Source organism: Larimichthys crocea, chromosome XVII (genome assembly GCF_000972845.2).
Source record: "Larimichthys crocea isolate SSNF chromosome XVII, L_crocea_2.0, whole genome shotgun sequence".
NCBI classification, from domain to species: Eukaryota; Metazoa; Chordata; class Actinopteri; family Sciaenidae; genus Larimichthys; species Larimichthys crocea.
The window spans coordinates 15482209-15501727 of NC_040027.1; the positions used below are offsets into that span (position 1 = coordinate 15482209).

Consider the following 19519-nt stretch of genomic DNA (forward strand, 5'->3'; position numbering starts at 1 on the left):
CGGAAGGGACTGCAGATAAAAAAAAAAAAAAAGCAGCTGTAAGCTAACTTTGGTGCAGTACATCAAATGTAATCGTTTATGTTTAATACTGTACATGGTCCCATTAAATAAATAAATGAAAATTGAAAAGTACACATACAAATCATAAGTCAAAACAGAGCTAAATTCTGGCTGTATTATAAAATGTGTTAAAGTGTTAAAATAAAAAAGCCATTTGGGAGCCGAAAGGGCCGGCTCTTTTTGGTGAGTTAAATGATCCGACTCCCTAAAAAGAACCGAACTTCCCATCACTAGCATTAGCCACAGCCACGTGACACAGGACTCAGCCACGAGGGGGCGACACGAGCGTTCGACGAGGCGGAAGTAGTTTTCTTGTTTTGGTCCTCCTCCTAGCTAAGATTAGCTAGCCGCTCCTCCTCCTCCAGCTGTCTGTCTGTTGTTGTTTGTGCCATCAGGCTGTCCTGAGACAAGCTTAAAAAAAGAAATGAAGAAGTTTTTCGATGACTTTAAAAAAGACATTAAGTTTAAATCAGCGGGGCCTGGGAAGAAGCTGACAGAAGACACGAGGCAAGACAAAAACTTTTAGCCACGAAGCTAACCAGAGCTAGTCGTTAGTCATTAATGATTTGTTGCCATTAGCGTGTAAATCCAACCAGAACAACGTTTAACGCTGATGTTAGGTCGCGTTTAACGGGCTCACTGCCGTCAGCAGCTGCCGGTAATACTCAGCACGACGGAAGCTGCCAGTTAATCCCCGAAGAAGCTTATTCAGACAGTGTTTTCAGTCATTGAAAGCGACACGTGTGCATGAAATAATAGTGTTTTTATGTCTTCATTACACTTCAGCGCGAAGCCTGAGAAAGTGCCGAGCGTCTCCAGTGCCAAGAATAAAAGCTATGCCCCCAGTGAAGGAGCCCAGCGGGCTGGAGCTGCAGCCCTGGCCAGGATCGAGCAGCACCAGCGGCCCAAGGTCCACACCTCTCAGGACGCCATCAGGAACCAGGGTGAGGCAGACACACACACCCGGCACCAGACCATGATTCACCCCTCTTCCAGTCATCGTTGCTTATTTTTAGTTCTGGTTGGACTTGAGTAATGTTTTTAACATCCAGATGTCATACTAGGTTTGAGGTTGTGTTGATCTTAGTCATGGAAACAGTCCTCATTAAACATGCAGTTTATAGGCCAACTATGAGAGTGAAATCTGTGTCAGTCTAGAACTTTTTTCTGCTGATAATCTTTGAACTAATCGTCCAGATGTGTATTTGTATTTGTACATATATACATACAAGGAATTTGATTTTCCCTTTGCTCTCAATGCACATATATAGACATAAATACAGCTAAAACTACACTAACATAGACAGAACACATATAGGCAGAATAAGACAGTAGTGCAAAGGATGCTGAAATCTAAATATAGTTTATGTAGCTGGTTGTTTTATGTACATATGGATGTAAACAGTGAGGATACATCATTTGCAGGCACGGTGAAGCGAGTGTTGCTGACGGTGTGTTTCTGCTGTTAACCGTTCATCACTGCTGGCCTGTGGGAAGAAACTGTTCTCGTGTCTGTCTGTTTTTGCCGTACAGCGTTCTGTATGATCTCCCGGTGAAATGCATCGCTGTGTAGTTTCCGCTTGAAAACCACTTAGTCATCATAAAATAAAATAGCATTTTTGGAAAAGCTGAAATCCGTTGTGTGTAGAAAACGGATATCGTCATCAATCGTTGCACCCCTGGTCCTTTTTATTGTTATTATTATGTTAGTGCTGATATGATCAGATCAGATGCTGCATGCAGTACAAATGTAGTGGTTCCCCCTGCTTCTATTCTCTGTTGTTTGTTTGACACTTTGCATGGAAAGTAAACATGTCTGTCGTACCCGTAATACAACAGATGGCCTTTGACTGTGTTTATAGCTCGTGGTTCTAGTCTTGTATTTCAAAGCGGCATGTTTGTATAAAGTGAATTCATGTTCTTTAAACTGCAATATGAAGGTTTGGTTAAAGAATTAAGGTCATGAAAATACATGTGATGATTTTCTCTGTTTACAGTTAAGAGAGAGCTGGAGGCAGAGGCGGCGGCACTGGCTGAAAAACAAAATGCAGCTACAGCAGAGGTGTGTATTACAGTGACGTGTTCGATCATATCTGCTTCAAAGTGATTATTGGTGTTTATTGGTAATACTTGTTGGTTTAACTCTTTCCAGGGAACCAATGTGCTAGTGCAAGATCTCGCCTGCCTCTCAGTGTCAGGTGTGTATTTCACCTGTCCGCTAACCGGAGCCACTTTAACTAAGAGTAAGAGGGAGGTTCACATTAAAGAGGCCATTTTAATGGTACGTCTGAAGATGTTTTGCTTCGAATTAGAACGTGTTTGCAATTCTCAGCAGCATAACCCTCTGATCTGAATGTCTGTGTTGATAACACATGTACTCCCTTGTTACTGTCAGCGGTTTGAGGAGGATGCAGTCGAGGCCTCTGTTATGATGATGCACACATTTAACAAAGACAGAGAGAAAGTGAAGACTGCTGTGGACATCATAAGCAAGTAAGACACCCTGCAGCTGTCTTGTTTTCTATTCTCACAGAGCTGAATATCTTTGTTACCTTTTTATATCTTAAACACCGACATCATGTCATGTTTCTTCTTTGTTTTGTCAACAGGTATGTCGATAATATATGTAAGAATCCCACAGAGGAGAAATACAGGAGAATTAAACTCAGCAACAAGGTGTTCCAGGTGTGTTTGCACGTTCATGACAGATTTCATGGCGAGTAGAAGCAATTTCTTTTATATCATTGCCTCATTTGATTGATTCCAGGAGAAAGTTCGTTGCATGGAGGGCAGTAGAGAGTTCCTGGAGGCGCTGGGCTTCATAAGTGTTATGCTCCCTGTAGATGGTCAAGGTAAATGAACCCAGAAGCTGCCTGATAAGTTCCTTATCAACAGGCCGTTGGGTTTATGTTAAGTTATCACAGATCAACTCGGCCTGGCTGGTTGTGCATATTTATTTTTTATTTGCCTTTCCTGGGTATCAGAGGAGGAAGAGGAGTTCCTGGTGTTACCAGAGCAGAGTCCCGATGACCTGGAGTTGATGAAGGAGAGGAGGGATCGCCTCCAGAGAGGAGAGCCAGTCAGAGCTCAGCTGGACAGGCAGCCTCAAGTGTTCAGACCCTCTCCCAACGCCCAGCGCTTCGAGCTGCCGCCGGAGTTCTACAACCTAACGGCGGAGGAGCTCAAGAAGGAGCAACAGCAGAGGTACAGCTGCATTGCTAATAGATAGTTACAGGGACTGCAATAAACAGAATATATTCAAAGTGCATTCCAGTAAAACAGTGTTAGTGTTGTGGAGGTCTCCACCAAACATCTCATTGCACAGAAAGAAATACTTTTCTCTGATTGTGGATTGCCACGACGACAGAGTAAAGATCAGTATCTGATTTCTAACATCTGCATTTGTTAAAGTGAGATTATAAACTCCTGACTCGTGCTCAGTTAAAGTCTAGAACAAGTGTACAGCAACTCGGCTGTACACTTGTTCTTGTTTTGAGGAGACGCTGAAATGACCAAAGACTGTGGTCTGCTGCTGTTTGTCCATCATGTTTGTGTTTCTCAGGAGTGATTTGGTGGAGAAGAACGCCATGCTGCGCACTAAGGCCATGAGGGAGAAAGAGGAGCAGAGGGAGAGAAGGAAATACAACTACACCCTGCTTAGGATCAGACTGCCTGATGGAAGCCTGCTACAAGGTAAGTCTCTTTTTTTAAGAGTCGAAAACCCCCGATAGGAAAAAGGAAGCGGGTCAGTTAAGATGATGTGTGATTCCAGGGACCTTTTATGCGTGGGACCGGCTGCCTGTGCTGTTTGAGTTTGTACGGGAGTCCTTGGTGGACGGCTGGCAGCCCTTTGAGCTCATCGCTCCTGGAAGTCAGAAACTACAAGAGTCTGAGGAAGTGGCTCTCGCAGAGTGTAACCTGGTGAGTTGAAAGCAGACTTCTCTCATGAAACTGACCTACATAAAGTGTTTATATTTAGATGGAAGTCACGTGTTCGTGTTCTAGTTTTCTACTGTAAACAAAACCAATGAAAAAGTTGAAACCAAATCATTTTTTACCATGAACACGCACTGTAGTTTATTTACCAGTCAGTTCCACATCCTGTAAATGTGTGTTCATCAACTGCTGGAAAAAAAATCCTCAACAAAGGAAAGTGTGTATCAAAGGAAATATGTTTATCAGGAGGAAACAGACCGGTCAGGGAAATCATAAAGTCTTGAGAGGTCGTACGACACATTGTTGGCTTTGGTGTTGTCGAGGGACTTGTTGACAAAAAAGAACAATGCCAAGATTCATATACAGTCAACACAACACTGAGTAGAAACCAAAATCCTTTTGTGATATAGCACTCCCAGTTTAGGAATGCAACACCACTGTTGTAAATATGGTCCGCTGTGCACGTGTTTTTGTTCAAGCAGGTTCTTCCTGGTGGTCCAAACACTAACACACCCCCGGCGCTCTGAGCTTACAGACCTAACATCAGATAGCATTAGATAACAACAGCTTTAGTTTGGAGCAGCCGACGGTAACACAGTGACCATTCACCTGATTACGCCAAACATTTGTTGTTTTCTATGATATTACATATCGAATACCTTTGGGCTCTGGTAATTGTCATCAATAATGAAAATAATCAGCATTTTGTTGTTAATATCAAAGTGTTTTTGTTTTTGTTGTTGTTGTTGTTCTTAGGTCCCTGCAGCTCTGCTCACATTTGCGTGGGACGCCGCTGTGCAGGCCGACATCGCAGCAGCAGGTGGAAAGAGCTCCTCCCTCCTCAAACCAGAGCTGCTAGAAACCATTCGGACCCTGAGCTGAGCCGAGCTGAGCTGTCCCCCGAGCTCCCCGTCTGGCTACAGCTCCCCACACCCACCATGGCACTAAATGGGGTGAAACTGCCCCCTTAAAAAAAGAAAAAAAAAAGACGACTAGTGATACGTTTATTTTTTACAGATTCTAACTTAAGTCAAAAGCAGTGATAGATTAGGGGCGACCTCACCCTAAATGCTTTTGCTGAGCACACCCCTCCCTCCCTCCCTCTGTCTCCAGGCGGGGGGATAACGTCACACTGCAGACTCTGTCTCAGCAGCACGTTCGTGTTGCATTACTAACAGATGTAAGGAGAAAGCGAGGGCCCGAGTCTTGTTGTTTTCGTTGCTTCCCGAATGAATGTACACGCTGTGCGGTTAACAGACTGTGGCGGCAGCAGTCCTCTGTGCTCAGTCAGGTATACGTCGCGTGGCGTTGTTGGCATGTTGAGAGACCTTCTTTAAACTGTGTTGACGCTTCCTCCCCGTTCTTTGGAAGTAAACAGTCTGCTGTATTATCAGCGTACACGTCTTGGCTGTGCAGTCACATAGAAGTGAATCTGATCAGATGCTGTTGTTGACGTGTGTCGGGGTATCTTTGCATCGCTGGGTGTCCGTGCACCGGTTTTATCAGAGACTTGAAATGTGATCGCTTTTGTTTGCCGGTGCTCAAGTTCGAACAGTGTTTTGTCTGATTTGGTGTGATAAAGAGTCTTGCTTGCCCGTTTGTCCTCTGCTCTGCAGTGGCCTTACACTCCATGGTGTGGTAAAACTAATTTCTCTGTTTGCTTTAAATGTAATTGTACATGTACGAGCACAAATCATAAATCAAACATTTTGTTTCTGTATAATTTGACTTTAAAATGAAGGTCCAAAACAGAAATATTTACTGACAAGCCCCCCCAAAATGTCATGAAGATCCTTTAAACCAAAATATTTAGTTATATTTGACCAGTTTGAAGCACTTTCCAGGGTCGTTTTAAATGCTAAAGGTGTAAAGCGTGCCCTAAATGTAAAAATACTTTGTTTACACTACTCAAGTGATAATTGTAGAGGCGGACGCTTCGTGTAATCAACTCGCTCTGGCATGCAGGCAGGCGTGAATTAATTTGTCGTTACAGCTGGCAGCATGGACTCGTCTTGTTGATGATGATGGTGGTTTTAATTCATCTTGTATTTTGTTTGTATCAAACACATTTCCTCGAGATAACAACAGGTCTGTTTTTCCAATTCCTACCAACCCAACGAGAAATCAAAGCCGTGAAACGAAGTGTGTGAAATGTTTTTTCCCTTGAAACATGTAATTGAAGGTTAATTAATCTATACTAGGTATAAATCTATTAGTTTGTCCTGCTTGCGGTTGGTTAAGATGACAACAACCTACCTCTCATTGCTCTAATAAATCCCAAGTAAGTTGTACATAAACATGTAACACAGATCTTAGAAGAGCTTTGGTTGTTTTGTTTTTTCCTTTTACAATAGAAATCTTTGTCGCCAACTTAAGACTGTAATATTAATACCAAACCAAAAACACATTTCTAACTAGAAGTTATAATTTGATGTCAAGTATAAAATCCCAGCCTTTGTTAAGTTGCTGTCTCTTCAGCCTGTCCACCAGTTTCATAGAAGGGGAGGGGGGGTAAATGTTTAATCAGCATTGTAACCTTATTAAACAGTAAGCAGTTGTGATCTGCCCAGATGTTCTGAGTTGTTGCTTTTTTTAAACCTGCCTGTAATAAAGACTGCTTGCATTGCGTCTTAACTTTTGATTAATGAACAGAACTACGAGGCAAAAGCAGCGTTCGACGAAGAGAAGCTACACACGACACGCTGTACGTTTACATTTAGCTGATGCTTCTATTCAAAGCGACTTTACAAGAAGGGAAACGATCGAGGTACAGTGAGACGAGGACATGTTAGTGCAGCAAAGGAGGGAAGAGCTCTGTCTTCAGGAGGTTTTTAAAGGTAGAGAGGGACGCCCTTGATCTGGTAGGACGAGTGGCAGAGCCAGGCATGGTTCAGTGGAGAAATGTATAAATTACAATGCTGAATTTAATAAAAAGCTTCTTTTGGATTCCATCGTTGGACGTGTAGAAGTTTTCAGATCAAGGGCACCTGCAAATAAAATAGCCGAGGACTCTGTGCAGGTTTAGAAAGTGGACTGCTTTTTTTCCCTCTACTTGATCTCACAACTTCAACACATTATTGGAGCAGAGTAAACACACACAGCATCTTTTAAAAGAGGGTTCACTCACTGGATCTTTTTTTGTGGTAGTTTAACTAGTGCGTTAACAGGAGGTGTGATAACAGTGATCTCTGCAAAACTATTTTACTGTCCTGAAGTGTCCGATTATTTTCCAGACATCAATCCTCGTTTAGAATTTGTCACAGGACTTTAAAAAATAAAAGCTGACTATTAATGGTACACAATCAGTCATCGCTTGAGGAGAACTGTAGCAAATCTTAATTTTTTTGGGATTTGTCATTTCCCCAGATGTTTCCAGCTGCAAACAACTGCGACTAATTCTAGTAAAAATGTTCAGTTAGTAAGTTTAAGTTCAATCAGCTGCTAGAGAACTGGGTCTTTTATCAGTCACTGCATGATCTCAAATAAAACCATAGTTCCTGATGAGAAATAGTCATGACTGTCGGAGTGGTGAAGCTACCACAAAGGTACCTTGTTGAAGTGGTGTGGAATGAACGGAGTATAAAGAGTGTGTACTTTTATTCATGTTTAATGAATTTATCCTGTTCAAGTATTCTTGAAAAACAAAATAAAGAAAATACATATTTATAAAACATTGTGACACTGGACCTAACTGTACAAGTACAGGCCTAGCAACTACTCCAGTGAGTTGTCAGAATTAGAAATCGCAGAATAAATGCACCCATTGACATCAAAAAGGGGGAACGTTCAGACGGACTTTCAGCCTCTCGATTCCCCCAACTATTATTTCTGGTAAACTATATACAGTTTGACTAGAGGAAATCCAATCATGTCATGAAGTCAACATGTCAAAAAAGATAATGCCGCTCTCGGTGGGGGGGTGGTCTTGGATGCTTCTCATGAAAACTGGGCATTCGTTCTGCTCTTCCTCTCTCTGTTCAACCCAATCTGCTGTAGCTAACGCAGTGCAAGAGAGACTGTGACCTTCCTCTTTAAAGACGCCCACGTCAAACATGCCTGACAACAAAAATCAGATACATAGTTAATGAACACTGTCCTCAAATCAATTCAGACACTCTGATTTTATGCACAGCTAACTTTTACAGGCAAGATGACTCCTGACTCCTTTAAAAAAGAAAAAGAAAAAATGAAGTGAGAGGGGAACTCGTAATACTGAGCGGACGTCGCTTGCTTGCGAGCTGCTTGTACCCGAGTGCGGTGCTTCATCTTGCTTGAAGACTTGATTCCGTCTTGGACGCAGTAGAGTTCAGAACCAGGAGGGAAGAGTTAATGAGGGGAACACGGGGGGCAGCTTGGTTAGAGGAGACGGCCTGAAATCCTGTCCTCAGGCGGTGGCGAGTGTCGGAGCAGCGCTGGCTACGGGGAGAGCAGCTGTGTCGGAGGGGGTGACTTCCATCGGACAGTCTCCTTCGCTGGACGAGTTCTCTCTGGTCGGACCTACAGAATAACAAATGATTTAGTTTCATATAAATTAAACACTGCAGCTGTATCACTACATTATAAAATGAGGTGATCAGCTTAACTAATTGGGTTCACTCTAGACAACAGTTAACAGGTTCCCTGTGCTCTTAGCCTTTAAATGAAGTTAATGCAGAGTTCAGGATTTTACTCGTGGGCAGTCAAATCAGTGACAACCCCTGATGTGATCTGATGGCTTGCTTATGAAGACGCCTGAACGATGTCCAGCAGATTAAATGTCTGGTCGTGTTGGAGGAGCCACGAAACTGTGAGAATGAGCCGCAGACAAGAACGCAGACATCGGCGTTCCTCTTTTCTAGAACCAAACAGGATGTAGTAGACTGAGTTTTTAGCTGTTACCAGTGTTGGAGTCTGTGTACACTGTATCTGATTATTATTTCAGTGAAGAATGTTCATTTTTGACTGAAATAGTGCAGCTCCAACAGAGGCTGAGCAAGCTGAAGCAACAAACGTGTTTCTTATCTTTAAGGATTATATTGATGCTAATTTGACAAGATTGTCGACACAGGACACCTTTTGTGTTTCTATGAGCTACGTGTTTGTTTTTTAAAAGGAACAAATAATATATTTTAATATGTAATATTTTACAAAGGTAGTTTTGCACAGGGGGCTTTTATTTTAATTCAAACCACTAATATGTATTTGTTTTAATGTTTGTTACCATTACAGTAACACAAGTAACTGTTAAGATTGTCTGACACTGACTGCTGCTAGTTATTAGTTCATTTAATTTGCAAACTGTACTCTGTACTGCAGTATTAATGTGCATGTTTTTAAACTACTCGCCTAATTAAACACAATCTGGTCATTATTAATAATGAAACATCGTTTGGAGAACAGACAACAACATCCAGACTGCAGATTACAGAAAGTTGTGTAGTGTAAACAGTACAGCGATCCAATGACTCTGAAAGTCATGCAGTGTGACCGAGGCTTAAACTAACTCCTGCTATGTACATGACAAAACATGATAGTTGTATCAACCCTGTCGTCTCATGACTGGAACATACTCCCCCTGAACAGGCACACAGTCATTCTAATGTTTGTCTTATAGTTGGATTCTTCATAGCACACTTGTATAACTGTACATGTATTGGTCCTAAACCGTTCAGTACAGGATTCTGCACACCCTGCAACCCAAACAAACACTGTCAAAACGTCTGGACAGGTTAGTCCATGTTGTGTAGTCAAGCTCATGTTGTGTCAAACAGAAATGAGAGATCAGAGCTGGCGAACCTCCCGTGTGACTTTAAAGACACTGTATAGGAGAATCATGGTTTCCCGGTTAGTTACAGTGAAAACAGGTCATGCTTAGTGTTAAACTGTACGCTGACACTGCGGAAACAAAAACATGTGATTTAAGACTGCATCACCCAAATGTGTCGATAAGCAGAGAGACAAAAACAGACTGGAAGGTTAAGTCCTCCTCTGCAGATTCAGACCGTGCCAAAGCAATAACCAGCAGAGTATGGTCACATATCTGCAGCATTAAACACGCATTTAAGCATACTGTCAACGGTCTTGAGCCGTGCTACAACGTGCCGTCATGTGTGCATGTTGTTCAGTCAGCCTGCCCTCTATAAATGAGCACAGGAGTTATAAATACAAGAACTTCACTGACATCTGCTGAATGTTTAAATTTTTGAAAATCAAACGACAAAAATGATAGTTTTGTGTTTTCTGCTGTATAGGTGCATGTTCAGACATGTTAACATTATTCAAGTCCTGCAAACACGGATTCATCTGATATAAAAAGAAAATGTGTCCAGCTGTAGCTGGAAAAGCCACAATGTTCCATTTCATCTCCAGATCTGGTCTCAGTAAGATGATTTTTAACTTTTTAAATCATGATGACGCAAAGTCGTTTGAATGTTGGAGTAAACATTAAAAGACCTCTCTGTGTAACTCACCACTCTGTGTGGAGATGATGACGCAGTCTTCCTCGTCGTCATCCTCAGTATCTGCTTGAAAACCGGCCTCCATTGCTTCCGTCTGACAAAAACAGGGAATTAAGAGGATTAATGTCTTACAATCAACATGTGAAAAGCAAAATAATAAAATGATACCACAGCTCAAATGTTCCAGAGAAGTCTATACGTGGGAATTTATTTTTGTTTCTCTACCTGCTCAGGGTCAGTACATCGCTTCATGAACTTGGTGATAGACATGCTGCCTGTGCTCTTCCTTTTGTTGGAGGATGAAGATGTGGCGGACGAGGTCTGGGGTGTAGTGGGAGAGTTTCCCTGAGAGCCTGTGGCTGCCTGGGGTTCTTCACGGGACTCTTCTCGAGCTCCTGTGGTGAGGTAGGTCCACTGACAGGGCACGGGAAGAGCTTCCTGACCAAAACGGGACAGGACCTCCGAGTGCACATACCAGCAGCAGCGTCTGTAGGTGGAGCGCTTCTCGTAAACAGCGTTGCTCTTCATGAGGCGCTTCACCTGTATCCTGATGAGGGGAAAGAATACGTTTATGATCTACAGTGGCTCGTTGAAACCAGTTATTTGAATGGCTGAACACGTTTGTAGGTACTACTACTACTACACTTTTCTGTCTTTGTACTTGTAGCACTCCAATAAAACAAGTTCAAGATGTTTTGGGAGGTGAAATCGTTTGAGACAATAAATGATGACTGATGAAGACAATTTAAATTACGAAATCAAATCTACACATAAATAGTTATCAAATATTTCAGATGTTTCACCTGGTGGGAATGTTTTCTGCTGGGCTCTGAGGGCTGGACAGTTCAGGAGGTGATGACGGCGATGACGACGACGACGATGATGAAGAGTTCTGATGACGACAAAACTCCTGAAACTCAGTGATGATCACTTTGGTGCTGTTGATATTGCCGTGCAGCAGAGGCAACAGCTGGCCGAGTACTGCGGGAGAAAAAGAGCATGAGGGAGTTTTTAGAGTGAATCAGTTTCTGGGGAAACTGCTATGAAAAGATACACACAACCATTTTCATAAAAGTTGTTACAGGCACTGTACGGTTTTGTCTGCTGATAAGTGCAATTAAAGCATGACAACACACGAAAACTATTAAACTGTCAGCTCCCTAATGAATCATCAGCTAAAGAAAGGCTTTAATCTGTGTCACACACACACACTCACATCGTGCTTCTCTCTGACACCTCTGTGACAGCTCTTCTCGGCTGGGGCTGTTGTCTGCCTTCGGTAAGGACTCAATCAGACACACAGCATACGGCTGGAAGAGCTGCAAACTGGATCCTTCTCCCTCCCATACACAGCCTTTGACCACCGGCTCCAGCACCTTCATCTTCTTCTTGGTGGACATCAGCTCATCCCACTCCCTCGCTTTCAGTTTCTGTCGTAGTTTCTGCTTCTCGAGGTCGCCGCCCTCCTGGGAGATTGCATGTGTTCAGAAACTTAAAAGTATTTTGGAATGAGAAGATTAAAAGAATCAATATCATACCTCCTCTTCTAGAGCGCCCTCATCATCAGAAAGGTATCCATGAGGCACAAAGAAGCCGTCATCATCGTCATCTTCACCTCCTTCCTCCTCATCTTCCTGAACACGAACAATAGTTCAAAATATTTTGTTAAGTAAAATCATCACTGCATTGTTTATACGGATGTCCTGGTTGTGTTTTTTTTCTGACTCATGCTCAGAAAACTCACTAAAGCTAATTTCTTTCCATGTTTTAATACATTCAGAGCAGGCACTTACTGACATGCTTTGATTATTCAGATATTAATTTAATATCGTCCTTACACTGTGTGATACAAATGATTAAGGACAGTGAAAAGGCCATGCATGGAGCGCGACATGAAACTTGTGTTCATGCTGTGGCTGCAGAGAATCTGCGTACATTCAATCACCCGTTTAAGTTACATTATCGTTACATGGAGACAAGCAGGCTGTTTCAAAAACTGCTTTGCATTTGAAATGCAGAGTCTGCAGCCAAATAGGCCAACAAACACCTCACTGTGCTTTTCAAAATATCCGGTTTGCCTATTGGCTATTCTATAAAATGGTGAGGGTCAGGCCAGTTTCACGGCGGCCTTTCAAAGTTACAATTTTTATGGTGTATTGAGAGATATGGAAATCAGCAGCTGCTTGAGAGTTGGGACGCTTTGGTTGGCAACAATGACAACAACATCTGATGTGTAGATTCCAGGATACAAACAGATACTTTTGCTTTTTAAACTGTAATACTTGACAGAGAAAATTAAGAAATAGTTGAAGTAGAAGTAGTTTTTCACCCTCCAATGAAACTCACCCCTTCACTGTGTGACAGAGACTCTCCTGGTTCCTCTTCCTCCCATTCTTCATCACTGTCCACCTCATAGTCCAACAAATCCTGTAGTGACAGAACAACTCTGTAAGTACAATTCTTGAATAAATTCAAAATACTGAAGCAAAGCTAAACGCTTTAAAGTTCTCTCCACCATCTATCGTTAAAAAAAGTAAATAACGCTTAGTAGCATTTGGATTTCTTACATATGGGGCATCAAGTCAACTGAACATACTGATACCTCTGCTGTAGTCTTACCTTGTCCTGTCTTAAGGGGCAGCGAGGTGAGATGTGTGAACTCTTCTTACTCCAGGTGCCCCAGTAGGCTGGACGGTAGTTTGCATGGAACTGCAGCAGCTTCATGGGTCCGTAACGTTTGCGATCCGGCACACCATCTGGTTTAGGCCCCTCCACCGCTATACACTCACTGAGACAGCAGCACACATGGAGGAAGATATAGAGAACGCACTGTTAGAGTTAAAGCTACAGAAAAATTGATTTTAATATAAGCAGTGGCATGCATGACACCCTAAACAAAGTGTCTGAAGATATTAAATAACATGAACCCTGGTGAGCAGCACTGGATGTTACAGAGGAATCCCACAGACACAAACTTTCGAGTCAGGTGAGCTTTTAACAAACTGTACAGCAAATGCCGCTGAGCAGCCTCACCACAGTCAACCCAACATGCAGCCAAATGTAAAGATTTGTTTCTCCAATTGACAATTAAGTCTTGGAAACAGTTCCTCACATTGGTTTTGGTTTGTGAGGAAGAGGCCCTCGTGTTGTGCACAGGAGAAGTGGTTTGGTGAAGAAATGGTTAACGTGTAGTCACGTTGAACGCAGCCTTTTCCACACAATCAGCTCTGACCACCGCTGCCGTTACATCAGCTCAGTGCCGTTAAGAAATTTCAGTATTTGTACACAGCCGAAAGTGTGTGTTACATGTATTAAACAGGTTTACTGTGTGTCTAACGTTATGAGGCTGAGGCTGTTGTTGCCATGTGCTTCTTTTATATCGTGTCATGCGCAAAGCTCTTTGAATTGCCTTGTTGAAACTCTAGGCTTTAGCATACATACATAGTTTAGGTAATGAAATACCTAAACTATGACCACAATGTTTCAGTTCATGTTGGTATTTTCCTAGTGACTATCATATCACGTCTTAACTAGTAGAGTTTATCTCACAGATCACAGTCCTCATTTCAGAAATAAATATACAGATGACTGGACATGCAGAAAGCAGAGTAAGCACATTAGGAAATCTCACCTGAGTGAGTCAGTCTGTCGAGGTTTGGTGGGTCCTGACTGGCGAGGTTTTTGTCCGATCCAGTCCTTCAGCCCGTTCGAATTATCAGCAGGGTTCAACAAACACCGGTCAAGTTCCTCCAGAACGGACTCCTCACACTGAACCCGGCACAGCGGTGCCAGAGACACATTTTCTTTTATCTCAAATGGAGCAAACTTTCCACATGCAGCAGCAAGTGTCTGAAAAAAGACACAAAGAGAGGATACAGGGGTTCAAATCATGTGTTACAACGCAAACATTATGCTCTTTATACTAATGGTAATTATACATTTTAGATGTTAGGCAAAATGAACACTGTATTTATGAACAAAACTGTTTAAAGAGCGCTAAAGCGGAACCAATTTCACATTTTTGTTGTGCTAACCTTTGGAGCCTGTTGGATTTTGGGTTTTTGTAAAAACCGTGTGATTTCTGCCTTCTCAGCTTTGAGGCGCTGTAAACAGACAATTGAGTAAAATGGCCGATTAATTACAAATCTGAAACAAAAATGTTCAAACCAAACATTTTTCTACAGAAACTTACATCCTTCTCTTCTTTCAACCGTTTCTCTTCCTCCTTCATTCGCTTTTCTTCTTCCTTCTTCCGTTTTTCTTCAAGCTTTGCCCTGAAGCAAGATTAAAGCAAAACAGTTAGCACACCGAAATCAGTGTGTAGTCGCATTTTTAACAACACTGACTTTAACAGGGAGTTGCATTACTCACTCCAGCTTTGATTTCCGTTGCTCCTCTTTTGCTTTTAACCTCTCTGCCTTTTCCTTCTCCTCCTTCTCCTTTTTCTCTCGTTTCTCCCGCTCATCTTTTTCTTTCTTTTCTCGTTTTTCCTTTTCACGCTCCTCCTTCATCTTACGGGCCTCTTCTTTCTTCTTCTCCTTTGCAGCTTTAGCCTCCTCCTTCTGTCGTTCTTTCTCCTGTTGCAGCCGAAGCCTCTCCTCTTGTTCCTGTAGACTCTGCAAATGCAAAAGTTCGATACGATACACAGCGAATCAGGTTGTGCTTGAAGCCGAGTCTACTTACAACTAGGCATTTGAAACATTCAAACCCGCTTGCAGTGTATACATCAATAGTCCCACCTTCAATGAGCGTCGCTTGATCTTTTTCTGATCTGTTGGTATCTTGGGGGTTGTCTTTGGCTCCTATGAGGATAGGTAAAAAACAAAAGAAAAGAAAAGACATCCTCAAAACACGATCACAATCAGGAGAAGTATTTGTCAATATAGCTAAGTGAGATTAAAAGCATTAGGAGATGTACATACTGTAGGTGTAGAATCAGGTGTATGGTCATCAGTCTTCTCAGGTGAGCTTTCAGATGAGGAGCTGACTGATGAAACCGACAGCATGGACTTATTTCCTAAACTGGAAACGTTTCCTGACTCATTCTGCTCTTCTGGCTCACTTTCAGATTCCTGCGTTGTGTCAAGCTGCAATGTAGATGCGGTCTGATTCCCATCTTTTTCTTCCACCTCTTCTACTTCATCTTTGTCAACTTCTGTGCAGTCTAAAGTGTGTTTTTTAGGAGTGTTATCGACATTGCTGGGTTTCCCAGAAGAGGCAGTTTTGTCTGTGCCCTGATGCTTGTCTTTTGTTGGGAGGCAGGGAGAGGCAGGCGCAGGTGAAACAAGGCACTTTACAGGAGATGAGCTGTTTTCCAGGGTCAGATCTATTACTGTCTTCGCATTTGAGGATGCAGGGCGTCTACGGCTCAGGAAGCCATCAAGGGGCCCGCGACCATTAACCAAAGGTGGGCCATTGTGCACAGGGACTGCAGAGGACTCACTCTCATTTTCCCTGTCTGTGACTCCTGGTTCAGGGCAGGCGTGCACACAGGGGCGTTTAGGTGGCTGGTTCTCTTTCGGTTCAGATGTCAAGCGCTTGAATGGGAGACGAGCTGCAGGTAGAAGAAAAACACAAAAAAGGCTGGGTCATCAAAATGGCTGTGGTGTTATCCGTTATGTAGAATAGATAATTGGGCTGTCACAAAAGTTGTTCATTGACATTCCTTCTCAAAAAAAATACTGAGGTCCATGAATGTGTAAATTAACTGACAACGCGGATTTAAGGGGTTTAACGAGTTCAGGTCTCTAAATTTAAAGGGCAGCTATAGCCACAGATCTGATCTTAACTTCTGAAGATCTTATTTGTATTAAGATTTTTTTCATTAGAGAAACAGAACCATAACTTAATAAACGCATATGAAAGTACGTACATAACGTAGTATTATTGGAATCTTACAACCTCAAACTATAGACACTTCTCCATTGACAGGAACGACGTGGTTAAATGTGGTTTTAACAACTCAATACATACTATACAATCGGGTTCATCTAACACTTGAACTAATAATATCTTCCTCTTGTTAAAATCTAGAAAGGTGACAGAAGAGAGAAGAAACTTCCTCAGAGGACACGTCATTTTTGTGTGTGATGTAACTGTACGAGAAAGCTACCGTGGATACAAATACTTAAAAAGCTTATGTGTGCATGCAAGTCAGTTTTCTATTACTATATAAATATAATACCTGTGTGGGGGGAGAAACATTTAAAAAAGGTGCAGCAGTCAAAGGTACGGTAAGACACGGATACTATCAAAATCATGAGATCTAATAATCTTTTAACAGTGTAAAATGTAAAAAAATAAACCTGTTTACCTTGGATGAGTTTCTTGTTGGCATTGTTACTTGACTTACAATCCATACCTGTAAAAAACAAAGTACATGAGCACATCACACATCCAACAGCTCACACTTTTCACTTCACAGCAGCAGCAGATTAGTTTACTACTGTAACGAGCACATGTCAGTGTAGCTAAAGCACTAATCACACTGTATTAACGTTAAAGTCCATCATATGGCAAAATGTCCCGAGAGGGGATTGTTACATTAAATGTTATATGGGTATTGCAACGTCGGTGTGCTTCACGTTACAGTGTTACAATGAGTGTAATGCTTGTGTTTGGTTTTGCTCTCCCGCCAACCGGTGAGTGAGTGAGTGAGTGCTGCAGGCCCGGCCGAGTCCGCAGGGCTGGCAGCCTTTCACCGGGCTGTCAGGCTGTGACTGAGGCACGCCGACCACACTGCTTATAGAGTAAATAACTGCTGCGTGTAGGTTAAAACGCGGAGTTGCTACTACAGCCAGATGAAGCTCTTATATATATGTATATATGTATGTGTGTGTGTATGTGTGTGTGTGTGAGGACGAGCGAAGACAACGGAGCAGCTGATGGAGACAGCTTCCACAGATGCTAACGCGACTAGCCTGTGTGCTAACCTAACAAAACGAGCTACTTTGCTGACAGAGCAAACCGTGTTAGCCGAGTCTGCCACTAAAAAGGTAGCAAGCCGGCAAAATGAGTTTTTAAATAGTAATGTTGGTGTTTCTTTGTAGTTTGAGGCCCCAACTGCCGTTTAACTGACGTTAAAGTTACCTGAAACACGGTAACACTGACGAAGCCGGACAAGTTAGCTGTACACAGCTAGCGAAGTTAGCCTCAGACGTTCATATTTAAATCGGTTTGTCTCGTAACAATGACATTAACTCACACTGACCGGTGTCGGTGGGAAAAACGAGGCCGTGGCAACGTTAACTAGCTCGACGTGAAGCAACGGGCAGATGTTTGTCGTCGTTTCATTGTACAGACAAAGCCGACACTCCGTCCGTATATCACAATAATAGACGTTTTAGTTGATGTATATATTCCTTTTTATGCTTGTTAGACGTGGCATTAGCTTTACCTCGTCTGCGGGGAGTCGATGCTGCCAAACGTCCGTCCACGGATGGGTTTTCCGCCGCCAACATCCCCAACCACTAACCCGGGTCCTCCACTCGGTCGCGATATTGTCCGGCAAAAACAAGCGTCAAAACAACGGCAGAGCTCGCGTAAAACACCCGTTAAAGGCCCCCCGGATTATTGTGCGGCTAAACAAGCGACATGTATTTCTAATTTATTTCATTAAAACATAACTATTTGTCTTCCCGCAGCTCCCGCATCACTCCTGTAGTTTGCCCCCGCTGCCTGCCTCGCGCTCCTCAGTCGGAATTGGCGGGAGTGTGTCACTTGCATCAATAGCCGTCGCTGATTGGTCGAAACCACGTTGCTGATCACGGGCGGTGGGGGTTTGTTTTGGTGTAGCGGCGTTGCACGGTTCCTCGGAGCTTCGTTGTAGTAAAGCACTTTAGAAACGTTTGCAACACTGCTAGAGTTTCAAATTGTGTGTAATACACACACTGTGTATCAGAAATGATATAAATATGTGAGCTCGTTTTGTTCAGTGGCCTAAATGTATTTATTTATGTTTTCCAATAAAAATGACCATTCCGTGTGTACGGGACACCCTGCGCTATAAATCGAGGTATGTCAGCCGTATCCCATAGGTCACGCCTTCTGTCTGATGTTTTGGGCTTCACTGCGCGGAGTTTGACTTTAAGGTGGAAGTCAGAGTTTCCATGTTGACGTAAAATGAAAGAAAGGAGTCACACGTTATCAACAAAAGTTATCACGAATTAGCCATAGCACACTGGATATACAATACATCTATAAAAAAAGTCAATTCAAAGGTTGCTTTTGCGTTCATTAACAGACTGCCGCCCACAGTTTTGTTGACGTCAGATAAAGTTGTAAAACAGGGATGTCCAAAGTACGGCCCGGGGGCCATATGTCCGGTTGACATAATAAAGCATTTGAATACACTAAACCAGGATCTTCAACCTTTTTCAGCCCAAGGACCCCTAGAGACATTTTAATAACTTTTATATTTACTTTATTCAACTTTTATTTCACATGATTAACCTATTTATATACTTGTTTTTTTTAGCCTGTATGTGTTTATGATTGATTTTGAAGTTCATGCATAATTATTATTGGCATAATAACTGAACTGGATGAATCAGTGTACAAAGACGCACAGCTCTTGGCAATTAATAACCAAACCCTCTGCAGTACCTTTGCGGTCCCCCTAGGGGTCGTGGACCTCTGGTTGAAGACCTAAACGTTAACCTCTGAAGGACATAACTGCTGGTGTTATATATCTGTAGATGTGACACAAAATATTGCTTTCTGAATGATGTTGTGAAAGACAAGAGCAAGAATGAGACGTTTTTAACCTAAATGGTAATTCTGATGGACATAATAATGGATGTATAATTGCACTCTCCCTATTTAAGTTTCCACAGTGCACATTTGCATTGTACACACATTTGAGTCCATGTGTATATTTTTCTTATGTATATTTTTTAGAGGTAGAACCATGTTCTTCCTCCTTTGAGTTTATTCTATTCTGTTTATACTGTTGTCGCCGATTTTTACCTGTATAAAGTGTGTGCCTGTTCTGTATTGTTACTTGTAATGCTGCTGCAACAAAAGAATTTCCCAATAAAGTACTTTCATTCATGAAGTCGACTGCTTGTTTAGAGTGAAAATTAATT

At 42.3% G+C, this 19519-nt stretch overlaps 2 protein-coding genes across 2 annotated transcripts; one reads left to right on the top strand and one right to left on the bottom strand.

Moving 5' to 3' along the window:
• Window positions 1-352: 352 nt before the first annotated feature.
• On the top strand, window positions 353-6387 carry ubxn6 (UBX domain protein 6). Its single transcript, XM_010745666.3, has 11 exons — window positions 353-567; window positions 847-1004; window positions 2058-2122; window positions 2213-2341; window positions 2456-2553; window positions 2670-2745; window positions 2828-2912; window positions 3045-3264; window positions 3623-3753; window positions 3833-3981; window positions 4753-6387. The coding sequence occupies exons 1-11, from the start codon at window positions 485-487 to the stop codon at window positions 4876-4878; spliced, it is 1320 nt and encodes a 439-aa protein (XP_010743968.3). The 5' UTR covers window positions 353-484; the 3' UTR covers window positions 4879-6387.
• A 1198-nt stretch (window positions 6388-7585) lies between these two features.
• chaf1a (chromatin assembly factor 1, subunit A (p150)) lies at window positions 7586-18171 on the bottom strand. Its single transcript, XM_010745664.3, has 16 exons — window positions 17830-18171; window positions 16747-16794; window positions 15356-15987; window positions 15173-15235; window positions 14805-15049; window positions 14626-14707; window positions 14468-14536; window positions 14065-14282; window positions 13053-13221; window positions 12780-12860; window positions 11972-12067; window positions 11650-11899; window positions 11237-11414; window positions 10659-10980; window positions 10446-10527; window positions 7586-8493 (listed from the first exon to the last, which is right to left on the bottom strand). The coding sequence occupies exons 1-16, from the start codon at window positions 17891-17893 to the stop codon at window positions 8381-8383; spliced, it is 2712 nt and encodes a 903-aa protein (XP_010743966.2). The 5' UTR covers window positions 17894-18171; the 3' UTR covers window positions 7586-8380.
• Window positions 18172-19519: the final 1348 nt, after the last annotated feature.